Genomic DNA, 25728 nt, shown 5'->3' with positions numbered 1-25728 from the left:
GTTTGTGTTGTTCCTTGCCTACACCCCGAGAGTTTAGGATTGGCTACCACGCCAAGTACTCCGTATGGACGACTACACACCATGAACGTGAATCTACCATGCAGTAAGTGCATCATGAAGCATGTACTCCATGTTTACTGTACGGCCGTTCACGGGTATCGTGGCAGTGTCGCTACCTACGTCAGTCAATACAGCAGGCTGGCGGTCGGTAGACAGAGTACAGTAAAAAGTACTGGGCACTAGTTGCCTGCTGGCGGGGTGAGTACCTACTAGATCAAGTACCTGGCAAGCAGGCACTCCAGCAACTGAGTCGCTGTCCAGCTCCTGAGGCCTGCAATTGCCCGGCCGCCCCACCGCACGCAGCCACATGGGAGGCGCGAGTCTGAGCAGCGGAAGAAGCGGTATGAGGAAAAAAAAGAGGGCACAACAGAGTACGCAGCGCACTTCGTTGGTTGCCGCCCTCTTTTTTTTCTCACGCCGCCCGCCCCAGTCTCGCGAGGTACGTACCTGGATGGATCACATACTGTACCGTACCTCTAATTAGTACAGTACAAACTACCTTAGTACGACGACGGATACTTGGTATTATTACCACCACCGTATTACCTATTCTTACACCTACTCGTCGACCCTCATCCGCTCGTGCTCGTGCTCGTGCTCGCACTCGCACTCGCACACAAACTCCATCAAGCCTATTCCTGGCCCGGCCTGCATCCCTACCATCGTCATGCCCTCGTACGGATACCTTGGCAGTAGACCCTAGTTCCAGCAGCCTTCTCTCGGCCCCTCGGTTCATTCCATCGATTCCGAACCACCCTCCTCATCCCATGCTCAACCTCGACAGTCGAGTTGGAGGCCTTCGAGGAAACACCACTTGCGCATCGTCAGACAGCCGCCCCCCTCCGAGCCGCTCCCGGGTCCTCGGACACGAACCTTCCGCAACCCCCACGAGGCTTCCTTTCGTACCGCAGCGCATGAGCTTGTGCGTCACTTTCGGACCACGGCGGCCGACGTGACGCTCGGCAGCGTCCTCGACCGTCGACGCACCACCGTCTGCCCGACAACATCGTGAGAGCGCGAGTCGACGGCAAACCTCGGCCCCTATTTTCCATGATCCATCTGATCCATCATCGACCTACGCCATCTGCGATACATCATATCCCCATGATCCCACGTCTCCTCGCGTGCTCCAGGGCCAACCAAATTGCTGCCGACGATAGCAACTCGCGCATGCGCACGCCGACGCCTCGCCCGCCATTGATTTGACCGACCAGTCGACTGCCCGTCATGTCCTTTCACGGCGCCGACCAGCATCGCTATGGCCAGGTGCCGCCCGTCCAGTACCCCGTCGGTCAGCACCCGGACCAGCAAGCGGTCCGAAGGAGCGCCAGCTTCGTCGACGGCGACGACACGCCTTACCACCGCCTTCCGCCCTCCCAGCCGCCCGCCCAGGACGAGCTGTTTCTCTCCAACCCATCCGCTCCCCCTCACGGTCGGCCACACTTTGGTTCCGCCGACAGCGCTTTGCCAAACTACCATCCACATCAGTATCCCTACCAGTCCATGGCGCCCCAGACGTCGTACAACCCGCAAGCGTTCGCCCAACAACCTGCTGTCGACTTCCAGCGCTCCCAGTCGACTTCTCTCCCCTATCACCCGCATCCCTCCTCTCAGTACGCGAGCCAGGACCTCGGCTCGTACGGCGTGTCCCCGCCGGCCGCCTATGCGCCCTCGGCATACAACCCGGCCGCCTACGCGGCCACGACGGCAGTCATTCCCCAGCGCCACCCTACCTATCACGGCTATGGCCATGAGCAGGCCTACGGAGCTTCGGTTGGTTCCGGGATGCCATCCTACGGAGCCTTTCAACAGCAGCTGTCTCCCACCGCTTTCTCGCCCGACTACCAGATGCCCGGCCAGGTGCCCACCCCTTCCCACGCGCAGGCCCCCACCTACGAGCCGTCTCCGTACGCATCGGCGCCGTACCCTACCTACGAATCGCGCGTCGATGAGCAGAATACCGCACCGTATCCGACCGGCCCCGACGCCTTCTATCCCTCGATGTCGCAGATGCCAGCCGGCCCGGCCTACCAAGCCAGCGACGAGGCCGCCCACTACAGCCGTCCTTCCATATCAGGGTCGCAGACGCCGCCTCGGGCCGCCGCGCCGCTGCAGTCTCCGTCACCGACTGGCTTGCAACGGCACCCGACCAATGCGCCGCTGCCACGACGGCCCGTCGAGAAGCCGGCGGAGAGGCCAATGGCGGACGTGCCGGAGGAGGAGCCCTACTGGGACGAGGCCGGCCGCCCCCTGCGCTCCGACTGCGCCGAGGAGCACGAAACGTCCGATAGCATCATGCAGGAACTCGAGGCGGAGCTGAGTGCGGCGAGTCTCATGCGGAAGAAGTCCTCACCGGCCAACGGGCAGCCGCCTGGCCCGCCGCCTGGCCCGCCGGTTGAACCGCTGCGCTTTCAGAGCCCCGGCGCCAGGGCCTCCCACTCTCCGTCCGCAAGCCTCGTATCCCCTCGCCATGTTGTTCACAACGACAAATACCACGACGTCGACGACGACGACGACGACGATGACGACGACCCAGAGGGCACCGCTGGCGTGTTGGCAATGCAACAGGCCGAGTTGGACGACCGTCGGTTCAGCAACAACGCTTTCGCCTTTCCCGGCGAGCCGCCGGCCCGTCTTGCCTCCAACCCGCTACCCCCTGCTCCGGAGGAACAGGAAGCCGAGTCCAGCGACGGCGAAATTGGCCGAGGCACCGTCGACCTCGGCATGTTGAGTGGCGGATACGCCGGCCATCTGGCATACGGGGCCGAGGTGGGAACCCAGTCAGCTTCTTCGTCCACCGCAGACGCCCGCCGCCGGCCGCTGCCGACGCCGAGCTACTACAACTCGCTCCGTGAGAGCTACGATAGCACGCAGGCCTTCGACAACGCCGAGGTCGACTACGGCGATACCGGCGGTCTGCAGCCGGCGCTGGAGAAGCGGATGAGCTTTGAAGAAGGCCACGAGGAGAGGGTCTCGGTTCACTCGCTGACGAGCGACGCCGAGTCTCCGGGCAAGGACGACTACCAAGACCTCTTCTACCACCCGGGTCTGACCGGGAACAGGCCGCTTCCGGCTTTGCCGCCGGGCCCCGGCTCTGACAGCAGTTCGATGCTCTCCGCTCACAACAGCCTTCGATCCCAGGGCCAGCACCAGCATTCCATGAGCGCCGATGCGCGCTACTACCAAGCCGAAGGGCCGGAAGCGTACCGTCAGGCCGGCGCTCAGCAGTTGCTGCAGCCGGAAAGGTCCATCTCGCTCTCCGGTTACAGCCATACGCCCCAGGTCCTGCCGCCTGCGCGTTCGAGGACAGACGCGACGGAAGAGCGCAAGAAGATGACGAGGCAACAGCAAGTCTCTTCGCACCACGGAACGCCCTTGTCCGAATGCGAGTCGCCCGCCAGCGCTACCGGCGGTGCGTTCGACAGCATCACGCTGCCGAGCGGACGGAAGAAGAAGTTCGTGCCGTCGAAGCTGACCTCGTCCGACTTCCGCAAATGCGCCGAGCCGTGGGCCCTCGGCGGCATCGAGGCTTGGGTGCGCTTCATGGGCGAGGGCGAGATCGATCTCAGGGGGAAGACGATCGAGGAGGCCATCACCAATCTGTTCACCTTCAAGGTGCCCACCATGAACGTAACGGATGCCGAGATGCTCAGCGCCCAGGTCGTCAAGGTCATGCTCGCCTCCAGCACCCTCCTGCCAGACGAGGAATGGGTCAAGTTCGGCGACGGGCACATCTCCGGCGTCCTCTGGCAGCTGAGCGGCTCGGGCTGCTACGCGCCCAAGCTCCACGACGTCGACGTTGCTGGTCGCTGCTACTCTCACCACTGCACGCGGACGTTGAAAAAGGTGGACCTCGACGACCTCTCGCCGGACGACGCCAAGGGCGAGGCTTGGAACGTCTTCTACAGCCTCACCAAGGAAGATTGGGAGTCGAAGCCGAAGAAGGAGGTGGATCGGCAGAACATCCTGCACGAAATCGTCACGGGCGAGGAGAACTACATCAAGCAGCTCGACATATTCCGCACCCTCTACCGAGACGACCTGCGAGCGCGGAATCCTCCGGTGATCCATCCCGACAAGCGTGACAAGTTCCTGGGCGCCGTCTTCGGGAAGCTCGACACGGTGCTGCGCATCAATCGCGAGTTCCTCTTGGCCCAGCTCAAGTATCGGCAGAACGAGCAAGGGCCGTGGATCGTCGGCTTTAGCGACATCTTCCGCGAGTGGATTCGCAAGGCCAAGTCGGACTACGTCGAATACGCAACCGGTTATCCGCGTGCCACCTACATGGTCCGGAAGGAAGCCGATCGAAACATTCTGTTCAAAAAGTTCCTCGAGGACCGGCAGAAGCACAAGTCGTCGCTGAAGCAGGACTGGACCCATTTCCTCATCACCCCTCTGCAGCGTCTCCAGCGCTACATCCTCCTTCTGGAGAGCGTGGAGCACAAAATGATTGGCGACAGTGAGGAGAAGGCGAACCTGCAAAAGGCCATCCAGGAGATCAAGACGGTGACTCACGAGTGCGACGCGAAGGTGGCCGAGACGAACAAGAGGGTGCAGATGATGGAGCTCGATCGCATGCTCGTTCTGCGGCCGGGCTTCCAGTCGGTCCTGAACCTCGACCATCTCGGTCGAGTCCTCATCATGGAAGGCGAGCTGCAGAGGATGGGCTCCAAGGGCATGCGTTGGGTGGACACGCATGCGCTGCTTTTTGACCACTACCTGATCCTGGCCAAGGTTCTCCCCCCCAAGGAGAACAGGGGGGAGAAGAAGTACGATGTCTCGAGAGAGGTAAGCGAACCCCCTTGACGCCACGGAGCGCGACCGGTCCATGCTAACTTGACCTCACCTCAGCCGATTCCCATGCCGTTGCTGTTCCTCGAGAGCATGACCGACGAGCCGCTGATGAAGCAAAAGGGTATCACGGCACCCCTGGGCCGGACGACGATAGCCTCGGCATCCACCACACAGCTCAGCAAGGTGACCAGTAACGGCGCGGTGCGGCCGGGGATGGAGCACACGGCTACCAGCTCGTCGATGGCCTCTCTGGCTCCAAGCACGTCCAACGAGTCCGAGGGCAAGATCCTGTACCCCTTCAAGATCAAGCACCTCGGTCACGACGTCTACACGTTGTACGCGTCGTCAGCACGAGATCGTATGGATTGGTGCACTCGCATCGTCCAGGCAAAGACGAGGCACGCCAAGGCCTTGTTTTCTCAAAATGCCGAGCCTTTCCGGCTTCGCGTCCTCGCCGATGTCTCCTTTCACTACGACACCAGCTCACCGTACGCAAGGTTATCCGGCGTTCCCGTCGAGGGCACCCCGCTGGACCGGGCCATCAAGGACCTTGAAAAGATCGTGGGCTCCGGTCAGGGCATTGCGCCGGTGTGCCGGGCCCAGGTCAACTGCGCAGCAGGCTTTTCAGCCTTTGGCAGGTCGCTGATCGCAATCGGCACCGACTACGGCGTCTTTGTCTCCGACCCAGCCGAGCCCCGAGGATGGCGTCGGGTACGTTTTCCCCTTTCCTTTCCCCCGGCCTCTCCCCCCTACCCATCAAACAGGTTCTAACGAGCGCTTTGTTTGGCTATTCTGCAGGCGATTCAGGTCACGCGCGTCACTCAGATAGCTGTGCTCGAGGAGTTCTCCGTGTGCCTCATTATCGCGGACAAGTCGCTCATCTCGTACCCGCTCGAGGTCGTTGCCCCGACGGCGGAAGTCGCTCCGCCGGTCAACGACAACTCGCGACGGGCGCCCCAACGGCTTGCCAAGGACGTCACCTACTTCGCGACGGCACGGATGAAGGATCGGATGCTGGTGTTTTACAAGCGCAAGGAGGGTCTGCACACGTCCTTCAAGGTGCTCGAGCCGATCCTGCACAAGACGTCGGAGAAGAAGTCGCGGCTGTTCGGCGGCCGCAAGGGCAGCGCCGGAAGCACCGAGTCGTTCCGCGACTTTGACGAGTTTTACCTGCCGACCGAATGCTACTCCCTCAGCCTCTTCCAGACGTACATCGCGGTGGCGACGGCCAAGGGGATCGAGATGCTCACTCTGGACAAGAAGCAGACCATGTCAATACCGGACATCAAGGCGCCGTCGATAGCGAACATCATTTCGCGGATCCGCGACCAACGTCCGTTGGGCATGTTTCGGCTGAACGACAACGAGTTCATCTGCACGTACGAAGACTGCGCCGTCTACGTCGACAAGCACGGCGACATCAGCCGCACGCTCATCATGGAGTACACGGGCAAGCAGAAGAAGGCGAGGGGCGCGAGCATGTACGGGCAGTATCTACTGCTCTTCAACGAGGACTACGTCGAGGTGCGCAACGCCGAGAACGGGCGGCTGCGGCAGATCATCGCCGGCCGCGACGTCCGGGTCATCGACTTTGGCATCCGAGGTCCGACGGGCGGCAACGCGGCGCAGTCGCAGCTCGCGTTCGGCCAGAACGGGCAGCTGCAGACGGCGGGAGAGACGTCCAAGGGGACGGTCAAGGTGGCCATGTGCCACCCTGAGCTGCAAGGCAGGCAGATCGTGCTGGAGATGCTCCTCAACGACGGCCATGCTGAGTAGGATGGAGCATCGTGCCTATTGTCCTCTCGACCGAGTGATGGAGGAAGTCGAGAAAGAAGGAGAGCACGCGGAGGGGGGCGACCAGACGATTGATTGTACGATGAGTCACGTGAAGATGACGATGAATGAGGATTCATGGTGGATTTCCTGTGGGATGAATGCCCGCCTCGAGGGTAGGCGATGCGGTCTTTTCCCGAGCATATTCCGGGAGCCTCTCAGCACTATTGCGCGAATTGCAGGCTTCTTACGGGTCTACTTGGCTACATGCAAGGCCCGAGTTGGCGCGGATGTGCGGAGGCCTAGGCGCTGGGCTGAGCATTCGCTGCGGCGTGGCATGGCGTTCGGGCGGCAATAGGCTGGATATATCCTACTGGAGCCGGGGTAGTTGACGGTGCTAATAGACATTTTTAACTGTCGTGCTTTTATTGCTCATTCCCATCGACGTTTTCGATATGGTGTTGCATGGAAGCAAACAAAAGGAGGTCCCGGGCTGTGCATACCAACGAAATCGTCGACGATGAGGCACTCACTGCCTGCTCTGGCGTGCGGCGAACCGATCCCCATGGCAAGCACTTGCCCCCCGCAATTTCTGTCCCAGATGCGCGAGGTTGCGCATATACTCAGGTGATCATCTACCTTGGACAGGTGGGAAATCTATGCCTTGACAGCCTTGACGGCGTCTTTGACGTCCTGCTTGACATCCTCAACGACCTCGGCAGCGGTCTTCTTCTTGCTGGACTCGTACAGCGCGATGCGGGTGCACTGGGTGATGCCAACGAGGCCGAGGAAGAAGTTGACGGCGGCGAGGCTGCGATCGAGTCAGAATCTGGCGGTAGAAAGGAAAACATGAGGGAGGAGGGGGGGGGCATGGGGTGACGAACAGGTAGTTCTTGGGCTTGATGATCAAGCACCAGCGCGTCCAGATGATGCCCGTGCAGGTAAGAGCAAAGTTTTGAGTAAAGGAGAGCTTCTCGGCAGGGCGGGCGAAGTCGGAGATGCCGGCGAGGACGAGGGCCCACTGCGGCGATGATCAGTCCCTCGGTCCGTCATTTTGTTCGTTGCTGGGAGGCTTCGAAGGGCATTGGGAGTTGCTCGGGGAGGTTGTAACGCACCTTCATGACCGGGGCCCAGAAGTGCACTGTCCTGATGCCGATCTCGCTCTCCCATGCGCGCTTGAACCAGCTCTGTTCCTGCTGGCCAGCAGTGCTCTGCCACCGCTTGCCGGCGTCGCGGAAGCGGGACTGGAACTGCGGCTGTGGGCGTTGAGCACGAAGGGCCTGGGCGAAGGGCGTCGCGGCCGACTGGCGGAAGATTGGCCGGGCGGCGCGGAGGGTGGTACTCGCGGAGAACATGCTGATGGTATCAAGGAGCCGTTTTAGTCGAGAGAGGGTGGGCGTGCGGTAGTGCCGGACAGAGGGGAGGAGGGGAAGCGAGGAGACGGCCGACGGTGAGAGAGGAACGGTTGAGAGAAGGTATCAGTAGGACGGCAGCGGGCCCGTGATAGATGGCGGGAATCGTGTGGTCTCACGGTTCAGCGTTTTGAGTAGAGACGAAGGAAACAGCGGTGCTCGGGATCGGAAGTCGAGACAGGGGTCGTCGTCAAGGAAGTTGAATGAATAAAGTGAACGAACGTCTGGGTGCGCGCCCAACGACTTTCTTGAGGCGGTCAATTAATATCCCGCCCGTAGATTTACCGAGCGAGACCGGACATTGCACAAACTAGCACCACCAGTTAATTACAGGCGTTCCAGTACGTCGGTTCCACTTTAATTACTGAGTCGTGACACCCCGGGCAAGTAGAGTTACGGGGGTATTAGCGGCACACTCATGGCAGTGCTAGTACCTAACTCAACTGTAACAGTACTCTACATGGAATACTCGGCAGTACGTTCTGGTACATGTGGCTTTACGTGTTCACCACGCAAGTGTATGTACCTTCCCGTACTATGCTGTACTTGTCCAACATCACATACTGTAGGCGTAACCTCACATCGTCGGACTCGAAAGGAAGCTCCTCTCTTCCCTCTCCGTCGTCGACTTCCACACCCGCCCGCCTGTCCGCCCGCCACCATGTCGGCCAAATACGTCTTCACCAAGGCGCTCAAGGAGGTGCGCTTCCAGTTCTGTCAGACATCCGAGCACAGCGCCGCCGTCCGGTTCGTCCCCCCCCCCCGCCCCCCCTTCCATACCATCTCCTCCCCTTGCGGCATTGCGGACGAAGACAACGATGAGGGCAAAGGCTCGCATCGCAGAGATATGACACGGGATCTGCCAGAGGCTATGTCCTCATGACGCTCTATTTTTACCATTGCTTTGGACTGACTCCCTTTCCGCAGCTCGTTCCTCGCCCGCGCGTATCCAACAATGAAGAAGAACAACCCATCCCTCCCCATCCTCATCCGCGAAGCCGCCGGCACGGTACCAAAGATCTACGCCCGATACGGTTCGTCGGTCCCTTTCTCTATTCGCTTCCTCGCCGACGAGAACCCCTATCCCCCTTCTCTCCTCCCGTCGGGACCGAGTTTCTGACCCGTTCGCCTTGCAGATTTTGGTGTGGAGAAAAAGCAGACGTTAGAGGGCATGACCGACAAGCAGATCGAGGTCGCCGTCACCGACTTGGTCAAGAGTAATCCGTGATCGTTCAGACAACATGGGACGAATTGACCGACGGACGGACGGACAACTGGGTAGTTCATTCATGATGGCCATGGACGCCAGCGGAGTCGTGTCGCTGTATAATAAGTTCAAGAGCGGAATGGGAGCCCTATCACCATGACCAACTACGTACGCCACCACCTTATTCGTCCTCTCCTGTCTGTGTTGCGCGCTTCAGCAGGGCCAGTGTCAAAAGTTTGCTCAATTGGATAGATAACGCCCGACTATCTATCAACGCTCCGAGAAAGTGTTCAAAACCACCTCAAAAAGTAGCAATAGCAACATCCTAGCGCCCCAAGTTCCTCTGCTCCCTCCCGCTGCCCTGCTTCCTCCATCCTCTAGCTCTCCTTGCTCTCCTCTTCCTGCTCTCCGTCCTCTCCACTCTGTCTAGCCGATCCCTCCGCGCGGAAAGCACCTGGTCTGGAGCCCCAGTGACCTGTCTGCGACACGTCAGTATTACTGCAGGAGCGAGCTTCCTGTCCCGGCAGCGAGGGCCAGTCCTCCGTCACAACACCCGCCAGCATTGGCGATTTCTTTGCCGACGTAGCCGGTGAGGGGCCTGTCTCAGCCCTTCCCTCGTGCTTCGTCGTCGCCTTCGCCGTCGCCTTCGCTGCATGCCGCTGTGGTCCCTTGCAAGTCGGAACTTGCTGAACCGCCGGCCCAGGTCTCTGCACATCACGCCCCTTGCCTTTCCAATAGATCCCTGCCGCCAGCTCAGGCGGCACCACACGAGGAGAATTCTGCTTCGGGGTAGTCTCATCCCCATTCTCTTCATCCCAAGAGTCCTCAGCATCCTTCTTCTCCTTGCCTACTTTCTGCGAAATCGAATCGTCTCCGTTCTCCTTCTTCGTCAAACCTGCTCCCGTTGTTCCAGCCGTTTCTACCCCGATCTTTGGTGACTTAAAAGCCTCGGCTCGCGGGTTGAGCAAAACAACCTTCACAGGCTGCCCCGTAGATCTCTGTTGTGCCTGTAGTCCTAAACTAGGATCCGATTCACGGGAAGAAACACGGCAAAGAGTTTGGGGTGGGAAGCTGGGGCCGGCAGAGTGATCTGGCGTTTCGGTAACGCAGGTTTGAATAGCCCCCGGTCGGTTTCTACGCTTCCTGGTCATCTTCAAAGACCCGCCCGCCTTTGCTCGATACTCGTTCCTTTGGTTGGGGCCTTGGCCTTTGAACTTCTCTGCTCTTTTGTCACCCTCACCGGCATCCACGAATCCCGATGTCGGTGCAACCCTGATTGACGTTTGGTTTGGAGACCGCGAATGTTCGGCGATACCAGCCTGTGACACGTGCTCTGGACCTGATCCCGAGGCACTGTCCTCCATCTGAAGGTGTGCAACCTCGGATTGTGACTTGGACGTGGAGGCAACCGTTCGCTGCGGCCTACTCTTCTTGTAAGCGCCCTTCTTCTTCTTCTTGCTCGTTCCCTGGCCACACTCCGGCGCATGGCCAATGCTTTCCAAGCCATCGCGAGAGAATGAACGGTCTTGACTGCACGACTGCCCAAGAGTCTCCTGATCGGAGTTATCAGTTGCAACACTTGGAGCCGTATGAATGTGTGTGTGGCCGTGCTTCCGAGAAGTCTGCACAAAGTCATTCGGAAACTGTTCGCCACCTAAACGTGTCATCTTCTGTCCAGTATGCGCATGCGAAAGGCAGGGCGTGGCCTTCTGCGAAGAATGTCCCATATCTTGATTCTTACTCGACTGGTCGCCAGTGTCGTTCGGTGGAAGCAAAGTCCATCTTTCATTCATGTCGCCGACCAGTGCTTCATACTCAGAGTCGCTGGATCCTGTCTCGGGAGTAGACAATTTAGGGCCCAGGGATCCAGAACTCATAGTGGAAGCATCATCTGCAACGGTTGACTTTCCACGGGAGATTCCCGGAACAACAGTCGTTGCTGAAACTGCATTCACCAACCCTCCGCTTCGGTCGCCCTCCGTCGACTTGCGTCTGATCTGGGGGTCCATGGGAATAACAATCCTATGCCAATCCATCATACGGCTCTTCACTTGCTCGTCCGTGAAGGTGCTGAGAGTCCGTCTGCCAGGTCTCTGCCCCGACGCTTCCATCTCTGTGGCCACTGAGAAATTGTCCGCGGCAATCAAGGTCTTGAGCCGCCTTGGCTTCGGGGTGGGGGATTCAGGGACATCCAGCTCTCGTTCCTCAACCTGGTCGCTCTCCGGTTCGGGCTGCGTGGCGTGCATTACCGTCACAGTCTTCAACAGTTCCGGCGACACCATAGGTAGGGAGACACGAGCCTTGATGGCCGAACCGGTGCGTGAAAAGCTCCTCGGGGTCGAAAGGTCACTATCGTCAACAAAATTTACATCGCTCAGCACTTCTTCCGAAGGCGGTTTAGATTGAGCACTGGTATCCTTCGCTCTCTCCATGTCCTCGAGTGCGGTCGGAGTTCGAGGCACACAGGTGCGCAAATCGGGTGGTGACCCCGGCAAGACGACGTGAACGTCCCTCGCGGCCCCTGACTTTCTCGACTGTAAACTGTCACCGCGACCTTTGATAACCTCTGGCGAGGTATGCACGAGAGGAATAGCCTGCAAGGAATTATCGGAAGTACGCAGCGCGTTCTCGACTCCGTACAGCACGGGACGACTGATATAGGCCTGGTCGCCAGGGAACGTTTGATATGCCGAGCGCGCCCGAGTTTGAACCCCCTTGGCCACGAAGGGAATGCCTGGAGGCGGTGGCAGAGGTGGAAACGGAGGATTCATGCGAGTCTTGCGGTCAGGGGGAGGTGCTGGCTGGAACTGCTTGCCACCGAGGTCCTCGTTCTGGCGCCAGGTCGAATTCACCCACTTGGACCTATAGACGGCGCTTATAGCTACCGAAAGTTGTCGCTCTGGTATATATCCGAAGCCAAAGATGAGAGCATCTGGAACACACGATTCATGGGCGAACCTATTCATCCTGGGTCAGCACACAGTCGAAATCTTGAAGGGGACGAGAGTTTTTCCTACCTGACGATAAAAGCAGCTCCATCTTCACGGCCGACAGGGAACATTTCTTCAACCCTGCCGAACATGCTTCCAAGTCCCAGTTTTACCTTCTCCTGTATCTCAACCATTGGGGTTTCGGGTCCCTCGTACGCGAGAACCCACACGCTTCGGTTGCGTTCGTTGCATTGGGGACAGTTGCAAGGTTTGTAGGAAAACTTACCATGAGGATGGCTGTTGCGACACTCCGTATTTGCGTGCGCCTCAGATTGGTACCCCGTCTGAGGATTCCATGCACTCTTCCGGTGTGCTCTGTTTTGTGGAAACAATTGCGGCTGGTTGTGCGCCGCAGCCGTGCGGAACGATTGAGTCTGGTGATACGACTGAGTCTGGTAATACGACGGCTGCTCCTGGGTCGGCGCAATGCTATCAATCCTCTGATTGTGCGAGCCTCCACGATTCGTACCTTTTTCATGACGGCCACCGCGGTAGATTCCGCCTCTCAAGGGGGTGTTGTGATTGTCATGTGGTCCAGGGGAAGCACGACGTCCACCTCTCGGGCTTGGGCCTTGGCTCCCTCTGTGAGATTTCGGATTCCGGTGACCAATTCCACCGGTTGGAGGCTTCGGAGGTAACAACTGAGGGCCGCATTCTCGGGCTTGAATGAGTCCAGCGTCGATGGCAGGAGCCGATCCCTGATGATGCAACTCCAGGCTGTCAGCAACAAACTGATGATTGATAACTTCGTCAATTTCCGGAAATGGATGAGCGTCTTCATCTTCATCCGATACGGAGCTGGGCACATTGCTTTTTGAGAGTCGTCTCGGCTGCACCGCTGACGCAGAGCGAGCAGGTTCAGCATTTGGTTGCCATGGTCGTGGCGGGCAAGGGTGATTCAATGACACGGGCCGGTGCCCCGGGACAAGTTCCATTTCTATTTTTCGTCTCGCGGAACAAAAAACATTTGTTTCATGAGGCCCTACGTTGAATTTCTTCGTTGGGACGGTTGCACTTCCACCAGACGCCATCATCTCACCCGCTCCGTCAGCAAGGCGAGTCTCAGTCACCATCCTCGGTCCTTCCTGCGCCTTCAGTTTCGGAGCTGTGTCTGATACCTAGTCAGGCAGCACTTCGGACACTTTGGCAGCGTCAAGGTCACTTTTTGGCGCTGTGCCAGTCGTCAAGTCTGCCGAACCGTGGCAGCATTCGGTCTGAAGAGATGTTTTGGCTTCGAGGCAAGCACTTTGGCGGGACTGAGTCTGAGCTTCCTTGTGAGCCTTTTCCTGGTAATTGCTTTCATTCGAAGCCGTGGAACATGTGGTGGTCACAATGGATCGACTACTTTCGTCAGCATCAACGCCCGATTGAACGCTATTTCCTCCAGGCCTAGCCTTGGTCATCGTGTCATGATGAACGCTCTTGACTTCCGAGTGTCCAGTTTCGGCCAAATCAACTGGCTGCGTTTCTTCCAACCGGCTCTTGAAGACAGATCCGGACAGATTAGTTGTCTGTTTCTGAGGCCCGGTCTCACGCTCAGCTACTTCTGTGCTGCTCGTCGGCTTTGTGTCGTGGTGATTCCATGCAGGCGGAGGCCTGCTGCTGCCCATTGCAATGACAACGTCACGCTTCTTCGCCACACCAGTTGGCCCCTTTTTCACAGTGGCTGCATCAACAGAGTGCTGGAGAGCCTCGACCGCGAGAGAGGAGGCGCGCTTGGGCAGCTGAGCGGTTCTTTGATCAAGTGCAGGGGCACGCTGCCCTAAGGGGTGGTAGTAGTGGCTGCCGTTCTGCACGAAGCAAGGTGCACCAGCGTTCGAGGCAGGGTTATCACTCTGCTCGTGAACCGGCTCTGACGCAGGAGGAAGTGGTAGACCATTACTACTCAGGATGGGTGAGTCGGCTAAGAATTGGTGAGCAAAGTGGCTTTCGCGCGTGTCGGAAAACAACACTTACCAAGCCAGTTCACGAGGTTTCCACTGTTATGAGCTGTCAAGACATCCGTCGGAACGCTGCAAAATGACTGGAATCCCGAGAGAATCAAGTCTCGGCGGTATTTAAGTGCGGACCTGAGGAGTCCCAGTTCGTCGTCCTCGAGGTTTCCGACATACTTCCAATCAGAGGTTGAAAGAAGGCTCACCAGAGGGCCTGCCATGCCATCCCACTCCTTCAGCTTCTGGACATTCTCGGGAGTCTCAATCCATTTGTCGGCAAAATGACCGATCTCGAGCGATACGTCGGCATTCCATCCCCTGCTAATGATCTGATTCTCATCAAAAATAGTATTGAGAATGTTCCAGAGGTTGAGGGCACCATAGTGGTAGAGGTCGTATGGGTCGAAATAATCCCAGAGGTCGTTCCAGCTGCTTGGTTTCTGCATGCGCTTCATATCTGCCCAGAAGACGCGGCGCAATGAATTGCAAACGGATTGGATCTCGTCACGATTCCACAGGTGTATGCGACGTTCCGGAAGCAGTTCTCCGAGCTTGCGGGAGGCCTGCTGGCCGTGCATGGTCGAGAATTTGGCCTGAATGCTAGGAGGCGGGTGGGTGTAGAAGCGGGTAGGCAGATGATTCTCCAAGTAGCGTTGAGGGATGCCGCCAGAATCCTTTCCGTGATCCATGTCGTAAGTTACAGGTAGTCCATTGGGATAGAAGTGAGCAAATGCTTCCTGCTGTCCAAGCGGGAGGTCGTTGTAAAACTTCTTGGGGAAACCCGCCGCATCGAGCACTGGATGAGGAGCATTGAGAGTTATAGTCGGGGTAGTATTCTTAAAGATCGAACCGCTATCACCCTTCATCGTGGCCATGGTGACAATTCTCAACCTCAAACTGACGTTTTTCTTATTTTCCTATATCCCCTTGTGCTCAGGAGCAATGTGGTAGTCGCGAACAGTCCGCGTGGAGCTCGACAACGGCTGCTCGGCAGTGCTGGCTTCTGCCGATCTTGAAGGTCAGCACTGTCGAATGTCCTCTCCTTTCTATTTCAGATTCGAGGTAGTCAGAGGCGCTTGGTATATCACTTGTCGATGATGTGTAGAGTACACAGGCAGACGTGAGAAGATGACAAAAAGGAGGCCTGCTTCTCAGCAGCTCTCTTGCCGTATACAAGCAGCCGTAGACTCGTCAGATGTCGCAGCTGAATAGGCGCTTTCGCTGCAGCTGGGCAGCGCACTATCCAAAACTACCGTCGTTGCCAAAGCAAAGTCAATATGCTCTGGTTAACGTGGGTTCGGTTCCCTCGTCAGTGGACCGTCGACGCGGAAGGTCTCGCGCCAAGCAAGACGGTGGAGTTAAGGTGGCGGGTAGTTTTTCGAGTGTGTAGGTAGATGAGGGAAAGACTTTTGTCAATTCAGACGATAGCTCAAGGCAGTGTGCCGATATCACAGCAAGTGGCGAGTGAGCCTCCAAAGATATTTAGCAGGGGTACGTCGTTGTGCGAGTATGGAATGAATGTAGCTTCGGTGCGATGAAGCAGCCGTGAAGGCCAACAGATTCTTTTTCCCTTTGAAAAAAGGAGCCAGGTTTCGGTTTTGGAAGTTGAAGAGGAGAGAGGGATGGTTATGGAAGGAAGGACGAAAAGCGAAGAATGGAGGAATTTTTGATAACGAGCAAGTTGTTACTCATCCGCGGCTGAGAAAACTCTCAGCTGGCTACTCCAGAGACGAACAGGGCTCGATAAGCGAATCAGAAATCGGTGTGCACGTGTGGTTCCTGGCAATAACTAGGTGTATGCTGTGAATTTGAACCAGCGAGGAGTGGCTGAACGAGCCCCAGTCTGTTCGCCCAGGCAACGGCGAGGGTTATGCCCGCACAAAATAGGCGATGTTCGGTCCATGGTTGCCTTGGACTTTGAGTCTACACAATTTCGTTGCCTGTGAGGAAGTGGTCACCTGGTATTCGTCAGCAGAGTACAAAGTGGAAATCACGTAGCCTTCCCTCCGACAAGCGCGGGTTCGACGAGCAGAATGTCCAGCACAAGCATGTCAAGGTGGGCGTGCGCGTCCTATAGGCAGGCCATGTATCTCCTTCCATCATAGGGTGTGAATTGACCGGGAACATGCAGTGTTGATGGGCAAGAGTGATGCGGATGCAATATTCCGTGAACTTGACGTCAATTTGAACGCGGAGGCCAGCCATGGGCCGTGAAGTAGGGTATATGTACAATCAAGCAGTATGCTGCGTTAGAAAATGGGTAATGAATCTAATTCTTCGACTTCAGAAGCTTGAGGATTTGGGACTCGTCGGCACCAGCAATGGCCTTGCCATTGTTCCAGTCCACCGTCTGCCCTTCGTTAGCCAAGGCCGAATCCACTTCCGAGCACGCACATCGGGGAACCTACCACAGGCCGAAGGAAATTCTCCTTGTTCTGCTTGAACTTTTTCAACGCATCCTTCTCGTCGGTGGCACCTTTTATAACGTGCGAGATGTTGCTCTGGCCGACGTATTCCAAAATGGTCTGGACCTGTTCCTGCGTGGGGGGCTCCTCGGTGATGTCGAGCTCAAACGGGTCACGAGAGGGCTTTTTCGACGCTTCGCTGGCTTGGTCTTGGGTCGCCGACGTCTGGGCATTGACTGACATCTGCTTCAGAAGGTTGGCGACCCTGGTCGAAGCAGGGGAGCCAGCCTTGTGGAAGACAGTGACGATGTCGAGCGTCTTGCGCTGTTTGCCGACCGTGAGAGTGGGGCTTTTCGCCGCATTTGGGTTCACTTACGAATGAGCCAAACATTTTTGGAGAAGAATGCAGCTATGCAAATCGGTTCGGCGGGTGTTTGGACGGCGTTGATGCTTGTTGCGAAGCTTGTGGAAGGTGAGGTGAGGTTCTCGCGGTCATGCTAAATCGGATACGGACTCCGAGTCACAAAGCTCCGCCAGATGGTCCTCCACATGACGTCGCGTGAGATGGTACGTACCTGCACGCCTAGACTGCAGCGTTCATGTACTTCAGTGCTGTACCAAGTATTACTCCGTAAGTACAGATACATTCGGTACTTTCTGTGCATTAATTACACGGCATTGCACAGTAATACTCGGTATTGCCCTCTGCATTAACTCATTGCTCGACACATCAGAGGTTGGTTGATTGACTGATTGATTCATTCATTAAGCCTTCTCAAGACTCCTGCGATGTCGCGCAGCGTCGCAGGGTTTGTGGTACACCAAAGGACCCATCATGTCCTCAACATCACTCCGTATCAACAAAGCACAAGTTCTCAGCTGCTGTTCTCCCTCTGCTCCGTTGCCTCCTCTTCCTCAGATCGGTTCGATCTATCGAGTACGGACGACAGCCGTTATTCCAAGCCGTGTCGTTTCTTCCTTCAATGCAAGTCGCAGCCTTCCTGTCTCCGTCGAAATTGACTCGTGCTTTTCGACACCTTGGTGCTTCCATGAAGTCCGAGTCGCACTCTTCAATTCCTAGTACGGGCGCACGTGACCCTGACCTGTCTCTCTGGCTCACAGTTCTATGCTGTGGGTAAGTCTCAGCTGGATTTGCGTCCTTTCCGAAACTTTTCCTGGATCTCCTCTTCGCTGAAGCGCCTTGTCAACTTCTTCAGCAGCGCGATTCGCCCATCCATGGTGAGTCGAATCTGGTCCCCCATGGGCACGAGGCACTTGGCCAGATGCTCGTAGTCTTTGAGCACCAATCGCAGGGTAATCATGAGAAAATCAATGTTGTGAAAGACAAGGGCGCCCTCCTTCGCATACGTCTTCTTCTGCTCAAGAAACGAGATCGGATGGTCGCGCCAGTGCCGCAGCGGATTGAGATGGTGCGAGGTATGGTAGCCATCGTTGAAGCAGAATCGGTTGCTCTGCAATCTACTTGTCAGCTTACAAGCATGGTCGATTCACGGGGGGTTAACATACCGCGACATCGACCAAGGTGATGCTCGATCGAAAGTCAGAGTCGGGCTCGTCTGCATCGACAAACGCGTGCTGCCCCCAGTTGCCGACCATGAGTCCGAGTCGCAGGAGGAGGAAGGGTAGAAGATAGACGAAGGTGGTGGCCTTGCCGCCGAAGCGCGTGGCCATGGTGTAATAGAAGAGGTAGGTGAGACACTCCCAGCCCAACGACTTCACCGCCATCATGGGACGATTCTTTCGAACAAAGTACAGCGGCAGGTCTAGCCAGACGAGGAAGAAGAATCGGCCGACGTAGTGGAGAAAGTGCAGGGCGCTATCGCGCTGGTAACGAAGCGTCGAGGACAAGTCTTCGGGGCCGTTGCCCTCGACATGGTGATGCTTGACATGGTGGTAGTAGTAGGTATTCCACGAATGACCCATGAGCGGATCGAGAATGTAGGGGAAGAGCTTGTCGAGTAAAGCAAACCTCTTGGCCAGGATACCCCGCTGGTGTATGTGTTGGTGCATCATCAGGGTGTAGGTACCGAGGAGGTAGAACTGCATGGCCGTATGGAGCACTCCGTGGGTATAGGTGAAGTGCCGGTAGAGGAAGACGGCGCTGGGGACGGACGTGGTAAAGTAGATGATCAGGTGGTTGATCATGGCAACGTCCGTATCATATCGGGCCACCTTTCGAGCCCAGGCAACGTACGGTTGTAGAATGTACCTGTCGATGGCGGGCGAGACGTGGGCACTATAGTCGTCGACGGTGAGCAGTACGGTGGGCTCGAAGCTGTCGCTGCTGGGATCTCTCATGGCTTTGAGGAGAGCAACATCCTTGGCCGTGGTATCGAGAGTGCCGCCGCCGGCCTCGTCAAGCTGTGCGAGTTCCTCGTCATGCTGAGAGCTCACCTCGGAGCCGATGCCAGAGTCACGACCGGTCGCAGAGTCGCTGTCAAGAACATCAACGAGCTCGACGTCCTTGGCGAGGTTCTTAAGGACAAGAAGGTCGGGACGTGTCAAGGCACCGTCGAAGACGATGTGTTTCTCCATCGATGAGGATTCTGATTCGTACTCTGTACAATCTCTTACGAGAGCATTGTACTGTGCAGTGATACGTGCGAGATAGTAAAAGAGACAGACAGAGACGGAGAGTAAGAGAGAGAGAGTGAGAGGGATGGTGAGAATTTCTCTCACGCCCCTACCGTGCCTGCCTGGGTGCTGCTGGGCTGGGAGTGTTGGGCCGGGTGTGTCTGTAGATGTGTTGTACAGCAATCGTCAACACACTTCCTGCACGTACACGTGCATGTGTGGAGTGTAAGGAATAGTAATTAATATACTTACGCTCATATGTACCAATCACATGCGTTAAGGTACGGATTACGAGTGATCGTACGAGCACAGTACTTACAGTACTTGTATAAGTAGACAGAGAACGGGGAGTACCGTCTCCGTATGCGTAAGTACTGTACAGTACTGTACTTACCAACTGCAGGAAAAGTTCCATAATACTGTAGTTCGCGTTTGATCACCGACAAGCGGAGCTTGACAGGGCTCACAGACAGGTCGCCATCGCCCCACCAAGAATGGATGGATGCATTGGAGGTAGAGGAGGTGAACTACGGGTACGGATACGGGTACAGTCTCTACAGTACAGTAAGTACAGGCATTCCTCAATAGTTGTAAACCTACAAGCAAAGTCCGTCGTAAGTGAACTTTGAAGTGGTTTTGCAGACTGCGCGCGCTCAGCCTCCCTGACTGTGCCGGTTGCGGACAAAGCCGGATATTTGATGCCAAACTGTTCGATTGGGTCCTGTGAGGCTCTGGACCCTGGTTATGTCCACTGTAGGCAAGCAGGACTCATCTACTTGTAATCAATGATTGATCAATAACCCCTGGAATCATGGGTGACATGCTCATAATTTCTCCGCGCGCTCCTTCATTATTACTGCATCTCGCTTGTACAATATAAGTACAACTAGAGGCTCGTCACGAACTCCTAGGGCCACTCATTTGCTTGAAACAGTGGGGGGCAGGTGGAATACTTTGTCGGTGGCAATTACGCCGTATATTAATTAATTAATACAAGTGCAGAACTACGGAAAACGCTTACGGTGTACTTAATGTGGGAAAAGGGGTGACACCCGGCCCGTTGACAGCTTCTTGGCGCCGCATACGGCGAGACATTAAGCTAGGCCTGCTTTGGATCGGCCACGACAACATGACGAAATATTCTGTATAAGTACTCCGTTCCTACAAGCTGCATTTGAGCGCCTCCAGTTCAGCATTTACAGTACTGTAATGTACGTATTAATATGTACATGTACTCCGTACTTACTTTACATTTAGTTGTACAAACGTGTAAGTATGTAGGTGCACAAGTACTCTGTGCAGGTACATGCACCTTGGACTCGAGAGTAGTTCCAAAAATAGTCCTGTGGTTGGCTTCCGAAGTACTTAACGGAGTACGGAGTAAGAAATCAACGAATTCATGGGAACAAGCGTGGAGGTTACTTGGCTTGCTCCGTCCTTTATCGCCTGAACTTCACACCGTCAGCGAATGTGACGCTAACCACCCTCAAAACCCTTCCAATTTTTTTTGGCTTGGGGAGGTCGAGATTTGTAGATGTACGTGCAAGAACGCCTACAGTACGGAGTTCATGTACTTGCTGTTCGAGGATACATGTACTTATACATGCTTCTTGGTGTAGGGTAGCCACCGTCACCCACCCCGGCACCCCCAGTCGCAACATACAGTAAGTATGCGTGCTGTCCCCACGTACGAAGTACTCTATTTTCAATCGTATCATTTAGTTAAATTGAAAAGGCCGTCATGCTTGTTTTGTGATGTGTGAAAGCGGAGAAGGCATGACCAAGATGCCGTACGTAGCAATTTACGTTATGTTTTGTTGAGATGCTTAACAAGTCAAAGTGCATGTATGTTGGGCGCCTTCCTATGGATGAAGCGTCGACTTCTTGTTTCGGCGAGCTGATGTGTGGAAACGCGAGCTGGTGCCGTGGAAACAACGTCATATGGTACAAATAATGCTGCATGAGTAAAGCTTAATGCTACGTTGCCTGAGGAATCTCTCGCCAGAGTTTGGCAATTGAACGTTGGCAGGTTTTGTTCACTCAGCCATCTTTATCTACCCAGGGACTCCACCAAGTCTTCGAGCTTTTCGTCATGTCGGATAACTGTTGGCCCAACCGAAACCAAGGCGTTGCCAATGAAGAAGCCATGATGCATACTTGTACAGTAACGGATATAGCGCATGCCGACGGTAATGCAGACCATCTATGAAGAAGTCATCACTAGTACGCCAAAGGGGTGTTGGGTTGGGCTGCGGTTGACTGAACACAACAAACCTTGGGATATGTTGTCCAAGTACTTGCTGGGGTAATAATAGTAGGTGAAAAAAAACGGCAGTCAAAGTAGTGAATCCACATCGGTAGCAATCACAACCGAATCACGTCTGGACCGAAATCCCCATTACGGGATCATAACCGGTGTTGGATGGCCAGGTTAGTGAGCACAGCAACATGGTCGCGTTGCTTGTACTGTACAAGCATAGGTGAGGACGATGCCCACACGAGCCAGAGGAACAGCGTCATATTGGTAGGGTTCGAATGATTCAGCGACGGAATATAAATAAGTTCACTATAGACTGCTAACTAGAGTAAAGCGATAGATATGTCGACCGCGCGAGGTGCATCGAACCGCTTACCGGACTGGGCCTGCGTCGGTGGAAGACTTCGACCGCCCAGTTCGGTAGCAGTTCGGCAGCGTCACGATAACTCGAGAACTTCCTAAAAACGCTTCACCATTGTTAGTGGATATTATATCAACAATTGGATGACAATGGCTGGAACAAAAAACGTCGCAAAGTGTCAGAATATGTAAGAAATTAAATATCAACTATCCTTTCGATTTAACTGCTCCGGCGAAAGAGAGTCATCGGTAGGAATCAATCGCAAATTACCTCATCATTAAAGGGTGCATGTGTGAAATAAAGAACAGCTCTCAACTTACCATATTCATTGCATCGTCCTCTTCGCTGCCCCTTGCTACCTTGCAGCTGCGCCAGAGCGCTTCTGTGCTTCGTGTTGAGGCAGGAACAGGAAGGTTGGGAAATGCGAAGGGTGCGGCTAGAAATTTCTCGACTTAAGTGCTCTCAATTGGTCCGTGCGCGAGACTTGGCGGGGGAGGGTCGGCGTTGTGGCAAAACAGAAAATCCGACAAAATTGCTTAGGGCAAAGGGCGAATTTCTGCTCGCACACCCTAATAGCCGAGCGAACAAAAAGTCATTGGCGACTCCACGGTGACAACACTTCAAGCATCCATTCACCTCCGAACGACAACAGTCTCCGACTATTGGTATGAAACCCCTACGGCTCGTTGCATTTTCTCCTACGACCGCTGCGCGATCGCCCAAAAAAACGACCAACTGACAATATTTACGGCAGAACCGTCACAATGGGCGAAGCAGTGATTGAGGGATCCAAGTGGCGCCTCGTCGAGGTTGGCCGTGTCGTTGTCATCAACGGCGACCACCCCTACGCGGGCGGCCTGGCTACCATTGTCGAGATCATCGACCACAAGCGAGTACGTTGCCGATATCAGCACCAAGCCGAATGACAAGTCCGAGGCGGAAGAATTAACCTTCATCTCGCAGGTTCTCGTCGACGGCCCCTCCGCAGACGCCTCCCTAGCCGTCCCCCGGCAAGCCATTTCCCTGTCCAAGTGCCTGCTGTCCCAGTTCGTCATCGAGGGGTTGATCCGCGGCTCGCGAAACGGCACCGTTAAGAAGGCTTGGGAGAAGGCCGAGATCGACGCCAAGTGGAAGGAGAGCAATTGGGCGAAGAAGCGTGACCAGATTAAGCGACGGAAGAACCTGACGGACTTTGACCGTTTCAAGGTCATGCGACTCAAGAAACAGCGACGATTCGAGGAGCGCAAGGCTCTGGCCAAGGTCAAGGCCTCTGCATGATTTGATGGATCAATACTGGAGTCGGAAGGGACGGCTGGGCTGGAGGCTGGCATTAGAATGAACGGCATGGACCCGGACGGGAAAATCATTGCAGCAGCAGAGACTGTTGTATAGTATTCCTTTTTTGCCCGTTCTGGAGGGCCTGTATGTCACATTTCATCATCTCGATGAACGGCGTCAACGCGGAAATTCAGAAATCAAGACGATTCAAGGCACCGGGCCCATTCAAGATTGTACCGTGATGTCATAAAGTTATTTTCCCGCCGAAATAATTGCCATGCCGATATATTTCTGGTCTCTCTCAATCCATGACCGTAAGGCGATGCTGATGCTACCTGCTGCGCTGCGCAAATTGTTGGATTACCTAATCCGGTTAGCCGTCATTTCCCAAACCCTAGAATTTCGCAGCTTGTTCCGCAGCACAAACAGCAACGACCAGACCAGCTAGCAGCACTATCCAGTCCAGATATAGATAATCCGGGCTCAACACATCTGTAAGTGCTCAGTTGCTGTCGCGATAGGGAGAGAAGTTCGACGTCGAATTGATCGCGAGGTGTTCTGTGATCGAATTTTTCGCCCAAGGTACGACCAGTCAGCTAACGCCTCATCTCCCTCCATTCAGTATCCAAAATGGCGAACCCCAGAGTCGAGGAACTTCCGGACGACGAGTCCCAGCGACCTACCGTCGAGGAGCAGGAGGACAGCAGCGACGAGTCCGAGGGCGAGGAGGCCAACCTTCCCGCCGGTTCTACTGCCGTGGTCCACTCCCGCAACGAGAAGAAAGCTCGCAAGGCTCTCGAGAAGCTGCATCTCACCCGCGTGCCTGGCATCACGCGTGTCACTCTTCGCCGACCCAAGAACGTATGTGTTTTCTTGAGAGAAATTCTGGATCCAAGCAAGGGGGAATCGAGAGCTAACACGAGGGACAGATCCTCTTTGTCATCAACAACCCCGAGGTCTACAAGTCTCCCAACAGCAACACCTACATGTCCGTCCCCGTCAATGGGTCCACCTCTTCGCACATGTACTGACCATGAAAACAGTGTCTTCGGTGAGGCTAAGATCGAGGATGTCAACGCCACCGCCCAGCAGGCTGCTGCCCAGCAGCTCGCCGCCGCCGGTGGCGATGATCACGCTGGCCACAACCACGGCGAGTCCAGCAAGCCTGCCGCCGCCCCCGACGCCAAGAAGGAGGAGGAAGAAGATGACGGCGAGGAGATTGATGCCGAAGGTCTTGAGGACAAGGATATTGAACTGGTCATGACCCAGGCAAGTGTGAGCCGCAACAAGGCTATCAAAGCATTGAAGGAGAATGACAATGATATTGTCAACTCGATTATGGCTCTGAGTATCTAGGCATGAAAGCGGTCTGACCGGAACTTACCTCGCAAGCTGTGTGCAGAGTGCATGCGCTACTGTGTATTAGTTGAGGGAGCGCCTCAGGGTATTTCAAAAGCATATGTGGCCAATGTCTTGGGGCGAACGTCATGATGTGATTGATTGGCATGAGATGTGCGATGTCGTGAAATGCACCATTCATGGCCTGCACGAAGTGACACAGACAATCACTCGGGCGATTTTTGAGCAAAGAGTTCTTTCTTGTAATTACAAGCCATATTCCAGATTCAAATGCTCGTCTGGGCTGCGGCTGGCGTTGTCTCGTAGCTTGTAAGTACAGTATAGTGTCTGGGGCAGTTCTTCATTTAGTGATCACGTGATGCAATTGTTGCTGGCGTTGCAAGGCGGGCATGTTCGGCAAAGTCAACCACATTCATCCAACGACAACCACTTCGCTGCACGAGACTGTTCAACATCAGCAAAATGGCCACGGTAAGCCGCCCTGATCAATTGGAGTGCCAGAGATGGAAGAGATGCTCGACAGCGACTTGGCTGGGCCGTGCCGCCGCATCCGCGTCCCTTCCGAGCGTGAGCTAATTTTCACTCGTCGTACAGCGAAGCGCAGCACTCAAGGTCGACTGGGTCAAGGTGTCCAGCTCGCTGGGCCTCCGCGGCCAGACCGTTTCCTCCCTGCAGGCTTTCAAGAAGCGCAACGAAGATGCGCGCCGGAAGATCCAGCAGCTGCAGGAGCAGCCCACGACGATCGACTTTGCCCACTACCGATCGACGCTCAAGAACCAAGCCGTCGTCGACGAGATCGAGAAGCGCTTCAAGGCCTTCACGCCCATCACCTACGATGTATCCAGACAGCTGAAGGCCATCGATGCTTTCGAGATCGAGGCCGTCAAGAACGCCGAGGCGACTAAGCAGGCAGTGGACCTCGAGCTCAAGGATCTGGCTGCCACCCTGAAGAATATCGAGGAGGCCCGTCCGTTTGAGGATCTCACCGTGGTATGTAGATCATGTATCGGGACGTCTTGGCCGAATGCTAAATATGGGGTTACAGGACGAGGTTGCCGCCGCCGAGAAATCGATCGACGAGAAGACCACCCAGCTTATCTCCAAGGGCCGCTGGATGGTGCCGGGATACAAGGTGCGTCATGACGCTTCTGCATTATCACGCACCGCATGTGATTCTAACGCCGCCGCAGGAGAAATTTGGGGACCTGGCCATTGTGTAATCGACTCACACTCAGTACCCCGAATTCCCTTTGTGTATTCTAGCATTGTAGATACAAGAACCTGCGCAGTCGACGTTCGTCTG

The 25728-nt window shown here is 55.7% G+C and overlaps 9 protein-coding genes across 9 annotated transcripts; 5 read left to right on the top strand and 4 right to left on the bottom strand.

The window, feature by feature from the left end:
* Positions 1-1287: 1287 nt before the first annotated feature.
* DCS_04883 (Rho guanyl nucleotide exchange factor) lies at positions 1288-6630 on the top strand (the record flags this gene model as incomplete). Its single annotated transcript, XM_040802189.1, has 3 exons — positions 1288-4848; positions 4912-5565; positions 5653-6630. The coding sequence occupies 3 exons, from the start codon at positions 1288-1290 to the stop codon at positions 6628-6630; spliced, it is 5193 nt and encodes a 1730-aa protein (XP_040657222.1).
* Positions 6631-7284: 654 nt separating this feature from the next.
* DCS_04882 (uncharacterized protein) lies at positions 7285-7982 on the bottom strand (the record flags this gene model as incomplete). Its single annotated transcript, XM_040802188.1, has 3 exons — positions 7285-7438; positions 7512-7648; positions 7743-7982. The coding sequence occupies 3 exons, from the start codon at positions 7980-7982 to the stop codon at positions 7285-7287; spliced, it is 531 nt and encodes a 176-aa protein (XP_040657221.1).
* A 718-nt stretch (positions 7983-8700) lies between these two features.
* Positions 8701-9267, top strand: DCS_04881 (uncharacterized protein; the record flags this gene model as incomplete). Its single annotated transcript, XM_040802187.1, has 3 exons — positions 8701-8786; positions 8967-9073; positions 9176-9267. 3 exons carry the CDS (start codon positions 8701-8703, stop codon positions 9265-9267), a joined length of 285 nt encoding a protein of 94 aa, XP_040657220.1.
* Positions 9268-9623: 356 nt separating this feature from the next.
* Positions 9624-15045, bottom strand: DCS_04880 (uncharacterized protein; the record flags this gene model as incomplete). The annotated part of the gene is made up of 5 exons (XM_040802186.1): positions 9624-12204; positions 12264-13074; positions 13276-13347; positions 13399-14139; positions 14193-15045. The coding sequence occupies 5 exons, from the start codon at positions 15043-15045 to the stop codon at positions 9624-9626; spliced, it is 5058 nt and encodes a 1685-aa protein (XP_040657219.1).
* Positions 15046-16439: 1394 nt separating this feature from the next.
* DCS_04879 (uncharacterized protein) lies at positions 16440-16966 on the bottom strand (the record flags this gene model as incomplete). Its single annotated transcript, XM_040802185.1, has 3 exons — positions 16440-16520; positions 16579-16899; positions 16952-16966. The coding sequence occupies 3 exons, from the start codon at positions 16964-16966 to the stop codon at positions 16440-16442; spliced, it is 417 nt and encodes a 138-aa protein (XP_040657218.1).
* Positions 16967-17717: 751 nt separating this feature from the next.
* Positions 17718-19678, bottom strand: DCS_04878 (fatty acid desaturase; the record flags this gene model as incomplete). Its single annotated transcript, XM_040802184.1, has 4 exons — positions 17718-18047; positions 18103-19331; positions 19423-19589; positions 19638-19678. 4 exons carry the CDS (start codon positions 19676-19678, stop codon positions 17718-17720), a joined length of 1767 nt encoding a protein of 588 aa, XP_040657217.1.
* Positions 19679-22552: 2874 nt separating this feature from the next.
* On the top strand, positions 22553-23066 carry DCS_04877 (ribosomal protein L14; the record flags this gene model as incomplete). The annotated part of the gene is made up of 2 exons (XM_040802183.1): positions 22553-22681; positions 22752-23066. The coding sequence occupies 2 exons, from the start codon at positions 22553-22555 to the stop codon at positions 23064-23066; spliced, it is 444 nt and encodes a 147-aa protein (XP_040657216.1).
* A 630-nt stretch (positions 23067-23696) lies between these two features.
* Positions 23697-24422, top strand: DCS_04876 (ATP synthase D chain; the record flags this gene model as incomplete). Its single annotated transcript, XM_040802182.1, has 3 exons — positions 23697-23927; positions 23996-24054; positions 24110-24422. The coding sequence occupies 3 exons, from the start codon at positions 23697-23699 to the stop codon at positions 24420-24422; spliced, it is 603 nt and encodes a 200-aa protein (XP_040657215.1).
* Positions 24423-24887: 465 nt separating this feature from the next.
* On the top strand, positions 24888-25645 carry DCS_04875 (uncharacterized protein; the record flags this gene model as incomplete). Its single annotated transcript, XM_040802181.1, has 4 exons — positions 24888-24896; positions 25020-25415; positions 25471-25557; positions 25616-25645. The coding sequence occupies 4 exons, from the start codon at positions 24888-24890 to the stop codon at positions 25643-25645; spliced, it is 522 nt and encodes a 173-aa protein (XP_040657214.1).
* Between the last annotated feature and the right edge of the window lie 83 nt (positions 25646-25728).

This window comes from Drechmeria coniospora, chromosome 02 (genome assembly GCF_001625195.1).
Source record: "Drechmeria coniospora strain ARSEF 6962 chromosome 02, whole genome shotgun sequence".
In the NCBI taxonomy this organism is placed as follows: domain Eukaryota; kingdom Fungi; phylum Ascomycota; class Sordariomycetes; order Hypocreales; family Ophiocordycipitaceae; genus Drechmeria; species Drechmeria coniospora.
Note: the sequence above shows the minus strand (reverse complement) of the source record. Positions and strands in the feature narration are given on the sequence as shown.